This window comes from Podarcis filfolensis (assembly GCF_964270895.1).
Source record: "Podarcis filfolensis genome assembly, chromosome: 12".
Taxonomy (NCBI): Eukaryota; Metazoa; Chordata; class Lepidosauria; order Squamata; family Lacertidae; genus Podarcis; species Podarcis filfolensis.
In genome coordinates, this window is record NC_139614.1 from 45,134,745 (window position 1) to 45,144,896 (window position 10,152).

The 10,152-nt window shown below is 39.9% G+C and overlaps 1 protein-coding gene across 6 annotated transcripts in view; it reads left to right on the top strand.

The window, feature by feature from the left end:
* NCAPG2 (non-SMC condensin II complex subunit G2) overlaps window positions 1-6,842 on the top strand; it is a 35,767-nt gene extending 28,925 nt beyond the window's left edge. For 5 of the 6 annotated variants that reach the window (XM_083579299.1, XM_083579300.1, XM_083579301.1 and 2 more), the window contains exons 25-28: window positions 1,822-1,925; window positions 4,134-4,231; window positions 5,125-5,230; window positions 6,443-6,842. In XM_083579299.1, the coding sequence (XP_083435425.1) occupies window positions 1,822-1,925; window positions 4,134-4,231; window positions 5,125-5,230; window positions 6,443-6,494 (360 nt within the window). In that variant the 3' untranslated portion in view covers window positions 6,495-6,842. The remainder of the gene's footprint in view (window positions 1-1,821; window positions 1,926-4,133; window positions 4,232-5,124; window positions 5,231-6,442) is intronic. The other variant, XM_083579304.1, reaches the window with a different exon arrangement.
* The last annotated feature ends 3,310 nt before the right edge of the window (window positions 6,843-10,152 follow it).

Below are 10,152 nucleotides of genomic sequence, written 5' to 3' on the forward strand. Positions count from 1 at the left end.
TGCTCTGTGCTTCCCCCTCAGAAGAAATAAATGAGACATAGGCTGCACCAGAAATCTTAAAGCTATCACAGTTAGCTTCTTGGATGAGGAGCACAGCTGCTGAATTTCTGTCTTTGTTTTTTAGAATAATGTTTTACTGGGGTTGTTGTGGTTTTTTTGCATTTGTTTTTATTATACAGACTTACGTTTTCTGTGTTGTGTTTTTGTATACCACTTAGATATTTTTTAGCAGCTCAAAATTATCTGAAATAAATGTCTTGCCAGACATATATTGGGGAGTGGGGAGGAGGAATGGTCATTCACCTTGTTCTCTTCTGTGCAAGAAATCCTGACAATTACCATTCCCTTTGTTTGGTGTGGACCCCAATCAGGGAGCCCAGCCAGGGTATATACGAAGCCTTAGCTCTTCTGTGAGATGTTTACTGGTATTAGATCCAGTTTCTCAAGGACCTATGAATAACCAAGGCTTTGGGGAAATATGCTGAGGGGTGTTCGGGCAGTTTTCAAGCATACAAAGGACACTACCTAAGCAAATTCTTGGGACACCAGTAGAATGAAGGCTAATTCTAGAAACATCACATCTAGTCCAGCTATATGTTCAGATCTGCACAATTTGTCTTCATTTCATTTTCATAGAAATAATAAATTATTATTAGTAGTAGTATTAGTAGTAGTATTTTCATGGTTGACCTCAGAGTGGCTAATGAATTGTATGGCTTCCAAGTTGTTTCCTATCTAGGCAGCTTACAGGCCAGATCTGAGCTTCATACGAGCTGTCATGTGATTTCATACCGTTCTCCAGACCTTAGCCTAAAGTCCCCAAGAAAAGGCAGCTTCATTGTTGTTAAGTTGCAGATCTGGGAGGACACAAGAGCCAATAATAATAATGTAGCTGCATTGATGATGAGTGCTAGAAAAGCTCTAAAACAATTACACACTCCTATGCATACTTTTTTCCTCACTTAATCATTGTTCATTCAAATGTGGAATTCACTCAACCGAACGGCAAAAGCGTGCTTGGAAGAGTCACACTTTAGTAAGGGCTGTGTCAAGGACACAGAGCTGAAGGACTTGGTAATGGTACTTTGAATGAGATTTTCAAGTGATAGCTGCCAGTTCAGACCTCAAGCTGGTCAGTGGACACCCCCCCCCCATTCCTACCCAATGAGAAAGCACTATGCCATATGTTCCCTGTTATGACCCCTAAATTTACTATTAAGCCACTGTCAACCTTCACACTGCTCTGAATGCCAGCAGGTGCAACAGACCTTTCAGAGCTGTTACAGCTTAATGTGCATTCCCCTATCAAAGCCACAACAATTGCTAATGTACTGTTTGAGATAATGTCATGCAGCAAGTACTGCTTTTGTCAAGGGGATGGCAGTTTCCAAAGCCAATTCTCATGACCTCTCATTCACTCATAAAATGGATTGGCTTCCTAATCCTTAGAAAAACTGCACTTTTGTTATTAGGTGGTGTTCTGCATGCACATGTTCCACTGTATAATTTTTTTTATTTAAATAAGATCTCCAGTACACATTCTAGGACTACTCATGGCAAGGGGCTGAGCAATAATTGGCTGGCTCTATGCTTTGCCTCAATAACGGTATCAAGTAACGAGACAATAGGAGCTGAATGCTCCTTCCGCCTGTCAGCTTTCCTTTTTTAAAATCCTAATTGTAGACATCTAGTAATTCTTTCTCTGGCTGTTCCGGTTCTGGTTGAATATTACATAAACTTAAAGTATCAAAATTCTTTGCCTGCTGTGTATTCACTTCCAGTTTGCCTGAATAGAGTCTCTTTGGGTTTCTTCCGCTTTAGGCGTCCACTCCAGAAGAGCTGACTCCACCTAAGTCTTTTTCAGACCTCCCCCCACTTTCAAGTATTTTGATGGCAATAGTGAACAAGTCAGCAAATGTGGTCAGGTAAGTTCTTTCTATCCCCACCCTCCCAAATGTATGCGGCAAAAAAGATAGCCCCATTTCTTCTTGCATCACTGCTTGTACTCTTGCCCACATTGCGGAGGAGCAAGTGTACCTTCCTTCCCTGTACCATGCAGTTGAACCCTTGAGTGTGATGTGGGCTGCTGATGGCAGTGCTTTACATGAGCATGTTAAAGAGAGAGCTGATGGGGTAAGTATGAACTGGAGCCAAGCTTTAATTCCTTGTAGATACAAAGGCAGTTAATATCCACTGGCAGATCTCCATGTCTTATCAGCCAACTTTTATGCTAGGCTTTTTGTTTCTTCCTTCCTTTATTTTACAAATTGGTAAGAGCTCCTTCAGACCTACACTTTGTAATGGCAGCCTGAATGCATTTAGTTATACTTTCTTTTTTATTGGAACCTTAATTTAGTACTAGTATGTTGAAGACTAGTTTTACCACTCTTCAAACATAATACAAACAGAGCTATTTTAGGCTTGCAATGTTGATCCACCCTACATTTAAAAAAAAAATATCAAAAAAATCCAGGAAAATGGGTTCTACTTTAAATATACATATTTGGTCATCACTACTCGGGATACATGCAGTTGCCCACATCAAAATGCACTGTAGATTGCCACTATGGGGCCACCAACCCCAGGCAATTGGGCTGTGTTCCTTGGCTTAGTTTGACAGCTGTATCAGAGAGAGGAAAGAAGACCCCACCTCCTTAGAACTCTCCTCCCCCACATGGTGGTCTCTGCCTTGACAGTAAGTGACAAGCTGTTCTCCAGTCAGTGCCTTTATCTTGAAGCAAGCTACTGTTATTCCCACTCCACCCCATCCCGGGCTTTAAGCTATCTAGTTGAAGCCTATTCTACTATGCATTTCCTTGAACAAAATGGATGAACAAAGACTCTTCCAAGTTGCTTCAGTTTCTCAAGTACATGTATTGGAGCAGAATGATGGACAGTCAGTTTTAAGACCACTCACTGAAGAAATTTGCAAAAATTAAGGTTCTCCCTCTAAAATGACATGCCCTAGTCTGTTATACTTGATTTAACCTGGAGATCTATTTACTAAGAACCTGTTTAATTATTCATGTACTTAATTCTATTCATATACTGTACTTATTTCTGTATTTGACAACATTAATCTAAAAAACACAGTTTTAGAGCTCATATTGAACTGTTCAGTTTCCAGGGATCAGGAACTTGTTGCATTTGAAACTACCATTTTTGCCACATACAGTCCTTGAATCTAAAATCTATCTTTCTTGTAACCATTGCTGCTAAAACCATACTTTGTCATCAGTTTAGCTTGGGGTTGAAATGCACTTCCTTTCTCATGAGAACTATTTCCTAGTAAGAAAAGTGTGAGCGTGTATTGGGTGGCAGTGGTGCGTTACTCCTAGAAGACTGAATATTTTGCCATTTTCACTTTCAAATGCAACATGAGAAGCTGAATATGATTGTACTTGATTTCCCTCACCCAGATAGGGTGTAGTTCACAGGCAGTTTTGTATAAGACACGAGTTGCTGAATTATACAAAGGATGTTGTCATCTTTACTTATGTTTCCATCACAGTGGGTTACATCTAGAAGGATTCTCCCTCTAACTATATATATGACTATTTAGTTCTACTAGGTTGGTGACTTTATGTTTCTAAATGCTTGTGCATTTTAAGAAAATTGTCAGGAATTGTACATTTGGTAGCAGTGGGAGAGCTCAGTAGGTAGAGCATGAGACTCTTAATCTCAGAGTCGAGAGTTCACGTTGGGCAAAAAGATCCCTGCACTGCAGGGGGTTGGACTAGTCGATCCTCATGGCCCCTTCCAACTCGAGAATTCTATTATTGTAATGCTAAGAATGGAGATGTGGTGTTTTGTCCTATTTGCCCACCTCCTCACCCAGACACACTGGAACGGAGGGAGTTAACTTGGAAAGGGATTAGGGCTATGGTCTGCCTAGAGAGGCTGCAGTGGAAAGTTTGAGGTAGGAGGGAGGGGAAAAAACTGGGCTGAAGGTGGAGAAAGGAAGTAGCTGTTCTGAGGTTCCTGGGGAGGGCGAAGTGACAGCAATGGATTTGGTATCAGTACCTTGAAGTTATTAAGAGTTTTGCACAGGATCTTAAACCTAAGAACTCTGAAAGCTATTGTTTTTCCCCCTCTTTACTTGTATATTTAATGCATATTCCGTTCATTCTTAGATCTTTTCTAAAGGAGTTAACAGAGTCCATTGAGTCTGATGAAATTGAAGGAATTGTCAGCATTGCAGCAACTGTGTACATTGTTGCTTTAATTAAAGGTGAGTAAAAACAAAACTTTGAAATCACTGAAAGCTGCACAAGTTTAATTCCGATTTTTGGACTCCCGAATTGCTTTTGACAACCCCTCATCAAAGACTTTAGAATAAGCTTGCTAGTTAAAGCTTTCTAGTAAAAGATCAAGAAGCAGGCATTGGAAGTAAACTGGTTCACCTAAGAGAGGGAGATAAGTATGGCTCTCCTAAGGATCTGTATAGGGACCAAGGCCACTTAACTTGTTAAAAATGATTTGAAGTTGAGAGAGCAGGGAAGTAACCAAGTTTGCAGATGATGTCAAATTATCCGAGATGTTGGAAATACAAGCAGAATGTGAAATGCTACAAGGGAATCTCTGCAAGCTAGCTTGAATAGGTGTTAAAATGGAGAATGAGGTTTAACAACTGTAAATGTTGAGTGATTCATATTGGGGTAAAAATCCTAACTGTGACTAACCAGAAGAGAGAGATCGAGGTCATAGATAGCTGAATGAAGCATGAACTCTGAGTGTGTTGCGGCGGGAGGGTAGTTAAAGGGCAAATTCTATGCTAGAAATTATTGGAGAAGGGGTAAAAAACCAAATTGCTAGCATTTTCCTGAATAGGTTTCTTTTGGGCGGCAAAGATCTAACACTTACTGAAAACTTCAGATTCTGTATAAATGCAAATACCTTGTAGTATTTATTTTTCACAAAATGCTATTTGATTTCCAGAACAAATTATTGCCTCTGTTCAAAAAGCCAATTGAATTCATGGCTAGCTTGAAAGGATTCTTTTAGTGCAGCCATGATTAGTGGATTTACTTTTACACCTTAGGGGAATGTTTCAGTTCCCTTTTCTGTTCCATCTATTTCTGTTTCTCAGTAAGGCTCACTAGTTTTCATAATCATGTTTTTCAGCAGGTAAGCATAGGCCATCATACATAAAGGATATAGCATCTGCCCTTCAGAGGAAGTTAACATCGTACAGCGAGATTATCAAGGAAGATGATAGCAGCATGGAAAGGTAAACCTTTGGTGGAATGTTTACATTCTGCTTTGTAGAAAAGATATATACTAGTGCTGGTGTGTAATGCATTATTTTATTTGCAAAAATATTGATATACCACTATTCATTAAAAATATCAGAACACCTGCAATAATAGTACATAAAACCATATGAAGCAGTCTGGTCTTAAGCAGTTTAGATTTTATCTTCTCATTGGCCTTATGTATCATAATAGAATTGCAAAGTTAGAAGGGACCACGAGGATCATCTAGTCCAGCCCTCTGCATTGCACGAATCGTTGTGCACAATGTGGGGCTTCAACCAATGACCCTAAGATTCACAATCTCGTGCTCTCCCGACTGAGCTATCTTGTTGAGTAATAAGTTATTTGAGGCCCACACGGAGCATGGAAAGAAAGAAAGAAAGAAAGAAAGAAAGAAAGAAAGAAAGAAAGAAAGAAAGAAATGCGTTTCAGTTTTTTCTTGCAATTCTAAAGGGGTTTTTTTGTTTAGTTTTTGAACAACACATGCAGCTATATGTTAGCAGCAAAGCTTCTGCTTTTCTCCATACTTCATGTATATTGAACTTATTAGGTCATGCAAGATGAGATCAAATACAATAGAATGCATCAGTGGTTTTTGATTCAGTGATCAGTATGTTACTTAATTCTTTAAAAGATTCCAGCTAATGCCATTTGCAAATGGATACACTTAGCCACATCTCTCAATGTTAATAAACAATGTTCTTAAAACTTGGAGCTAGCTAATAAAGACTTTGAGTACTTTACCCCCAGGATCTTTCTCATTGTGAGAATGCATCAAATTTCTAAAATCTTAGGAATCCATCAAAGGTAACATGGCTTGTTTCCGTTAGCATCTTGTGCAAGTTTCTTTCTTATTACAGTGTACACAAGAGTGTGGAATGGGGATATGAGACAGAGTACTTTTGTTTGAAGCTCAATGCTCTCCCAATAAGCTCTTCGGTACAGAAAACCTTATACTGCTGCATAGGAAGATCACCAGGATGGGGCCTTGACTAGGAGATATAAATCTAATCAGTACAAAACCCAGTTCATAGTGCTGTGAAGCAATTAATTTTAATCTGACATCCATACTTTTGCATAAGAGTATCAGAAATGTCATAGTAAGCAGATGTTTCAGTTAATGGAAAACTCTTCATTTGCCAGTCATTTGTGTAACTTACACAGCTGCTCCCTGCTCTTGTTTTCAGAACCCTCTATGAAACGGCTATGCATGTTTTGGATGAAATATTAAGTCCTTGACCATGTAACTATTCATATAAACTAAGGAAACAGTGAAGAAGATGAATACACTCCTTCCAGAGTGCCAAATGACTTAACTATGCAGTGTTTTGCCTTGAGTGGGAAAACCACGCTGCTTTGCTTTGTGCTTCCTTGTCACGGGACTGCTTCCATAGGTAATCTTTAAAGACAAAATCAAAATGTACATTCATTTTTGTAAGAATTGTGAAGAAACACTTTTAAATGCTAAAGTATTTTTTGTACATTGCTTTAAATATGGCTTAGATCCTTGAGTTATCGTTTGTATATATTTAAAAAAAGCTCGTTTGAATGGCATCCAGATCTTTACATTAAATCACTATGCAAACATCGGCCGATTCACATGAGGCATGCTTGATCAGCACCAAAATCTTTCACCCAATCTAACTGTTAAGAAATGCCTTAACTTAATTTTTAATATGGTATTTCACATACCGTTATTGAATACCGAGTAATATTTTCTGAAAGGTAATGCAATCACTAGTGTAGATAGGTACTCCTACTGACTTATTCTGATAGCATATTTATGAGAGTCTGAATCTTTAAAAGGGTTTCTGTAATAGGGTCTCCCGCAGCTACTGCATGCACACAGTCACAGGTTTATATCTTCACATGCCAGTGCAAATATTCCATTTGTCTTAGTTGGCAAATGGTACCTCTTTGTCTACAGTAGGTGTGGGGAACTTGTGGCTTTCCAGATGATGTTGAACTATTACTCCCATCTGCCCAAACCAGCATGGCCCAGTGGTCAAAAAGTTGACATCCAACAACATTTGGAGAGCCATAGTTTTCTTATCCCTGGTCTGTGGCCTTGTAGGCAGAAGCAGATGCCAATCTAGCAGAAGGGACACCCACAAAGAAACATCTCCCTTGTAGTCATTCTATTTCTCTTTTGCTCCACATTCCAGCAGGCTTCTTATGAGACCAGATCTAGTCTACTGGGAATCAGTTTTGTCTGCAACGGAATTAATGTTGCTATAGTTTTAAGATTGGGGAAAAGCAGAAGCCCCCCCACCACCACAGCAGGTTGCTTACCTGTAACTGGGGGCCTTCCATTGGCCATCTGGGCCTGTGCAGAGTACATTTTGGGAATTTTGGGGGTGGGATGTGGAGTGAGTACCTTCCTACTTCGGCCTGTGTTTACTGCTGCAGGAAAGCATCATTGGGAATCGTCTTTAGGGACTATCTCCTTAGCAAGTTCTGTCATTTCTCATGCATTCTGGGAGCTCTTTAAGTTCTAGCAAATACAGCATGCATTTTATTTCTTTGGTTTCCTTTCCATCCCTGCACCTACATCACAGCTGCTGTTTTTCAAAAAGTGCTGTCACTTTTTGAAATTACCTCTCTGTTTTCTGGAGAGAAAGCAGAAAGTTGATTCATGCACTCACTGACAGCCACAAAAGAGCCATAAAAAGAACACGCAAAAAAACATACCTAATATTAAAAGGTGTAACAGGTTCCTCCAGCCTTTCCTTATAACTTTGTTTCTTGCCATTCTCTGAATTCTTTTCTTATCCTGCCGTATCTCATTGATGAAAGGTGCTACCCCAAACGAACTGGATTGTTCCTAATGATATCCCATTGGAATGGTTCTATTTGTTTTTCCAACTCCTCAATGCAACAGTTACTTTAATACAAACCCAATCTGGGTATTTAGCATCCCTGAAGCACATCAATTTGGGACAGACCCTTAATGGGACAGACCCAGCTTAGCAAAACCACTAAAACCAATTGGCCTAGTCTTCAAATCATAATCATTTTCAGTTTATTCTCTTGAGTCTTGTCAAAGACTGGGGGACTAAGGGGAGTTTTGGGTACAAATAGTGTTCTGCATCACTTCCTATCTTTCCAAATTGCTTCTATTCCACATTTCCTATATAGAACATATGAACTATTTACATACAAAGCACCCATAGACTTGACTCAAGATTGTTCCTTTATTATACCCAGTATTGTCTGTTTCTTGCGGAAAATTATTAATTTTTCATTGTTGTCCTAGGAGTCTTACTGGGATTTGTCTCCTTCAGCCTTTTGCTGATGCAAACAAAATTTCAGAATTCTGCTACCAACAGAACTGTATCACTAATCTAAAACAAAATAGCTTGAAATTCTTGTCTTGCATGCAACATGACTCTCCTTCTTGGTTTTGTTCCTTTGAATGACTAATGGAAGCCATTCTGCTTTAAAATGAGTCTATTGTTCATACTGTCAAGAAGGAGCGTTATCTGCAGATTTGTAGGACTAATCACTGTTTCCATGTTCTGAATAGAACACTGGAAAATTTCTCCAGCACTCTTTACTTGAGCTGATGCTAGCAATGATAGGAGGCTTGTTCTAAACATTTGGTTTTTCTGTGGATTTTTTTTTAACTACAAATGCAAGTATGAATGTTTCCTAAGTGATACAGTACAAATGGAAGAAAATAAGATGAAACACAACTGAATATAGTGCAAAACACATTTTAGAGCTTATGGAGTGGTAGCTATGGCAGAAAATTGATATTACTTCTCTGCCTCCATTGTGCCCATTCAGTTGATCTACTGCCGCCAGTTTGGGATCTTCTCCAAGATCAGTTTACAGGAGACCTTTGTTGTGAAGCATTTTGTTGTGCTACTCTGCCTCGCTGCTGTTTTAAAATATTCCATAGCTAGGTTCTTTGATTCCAGAAATCTCCATACTGCCTGGAAAGCTAGTGCTGAGGTGTGCATGACAGGAAGGTTATGGTTGGTCTTGGCTGCTATCTCTGTAAATTCACAAAAGAGGTACTCTTCCTAACAATGATTGATAGTATGGGAACTCAGGAATATTCAAATACCGTTCTCTTCTTGCTTGACCAGTGTTCATTTGCATTTGACCCAAGTTTTCCTCTACTCATGTAAGAGCGATCCCCAGTTTGCTTCCTCGCCCTAAGCTCTGGCGTATACCAGGGATCCAAGTGGGCTCCACGAAGCAGGAGACAGCGCTCAAGGGTGATTGCGTCAACAACCTGAGCCATTTGGATGTTCCAGTTGTTGAGCAGAGCTTTGACAGGAGTGCCAGTCATATCAGCCAGAAAACCCCCCAGAGCTGCCTGGAAATCCACTGGATCCATCAGCCCCTGAGGACAGACCATCCTAATAGGTCTCCTGCCTCTGCAGAGGGGAAATGGTGCTGAAATGCCTAAAAGCATTATCATCGCTGGCAGGAATACAGTGGTACCTCGGGTTAAGTACTTAATTCGTTCCAGAGGTCCGTTCTTAACCTGAAACTGTTCTTAACCTGAAGCACCACTTTAGCTAATGGGGCCTCCTGCTGCCGCCACGCTGCCAGAGCACGATTTCTGTTCTCAGGCTGAAGCAAAGTTCTTAACCCTAGGTACTATTTCTGGGTTAGCGGAGTCTATAACCTGAAGCGTATGTAACCCGAGGTACCAATGTACTAGGATAAGTTAAAAGCCAGGGCCCTTTGCTCACTCTCACTTCTAGTGGTGGGAAATTTAAATCCTAATGGTATAGGTCATACTATAGTCTAGGGCGATACAAATCATTCTTCTATTGATTCAGAGCCACTTCAGCGGAGGCCTAAACAGTACAACAGTCACATAAATTTAGTCAACTTCACTGGAATCTGCCTGCCTCTCCCCACAAGTTAACAGAAGAAA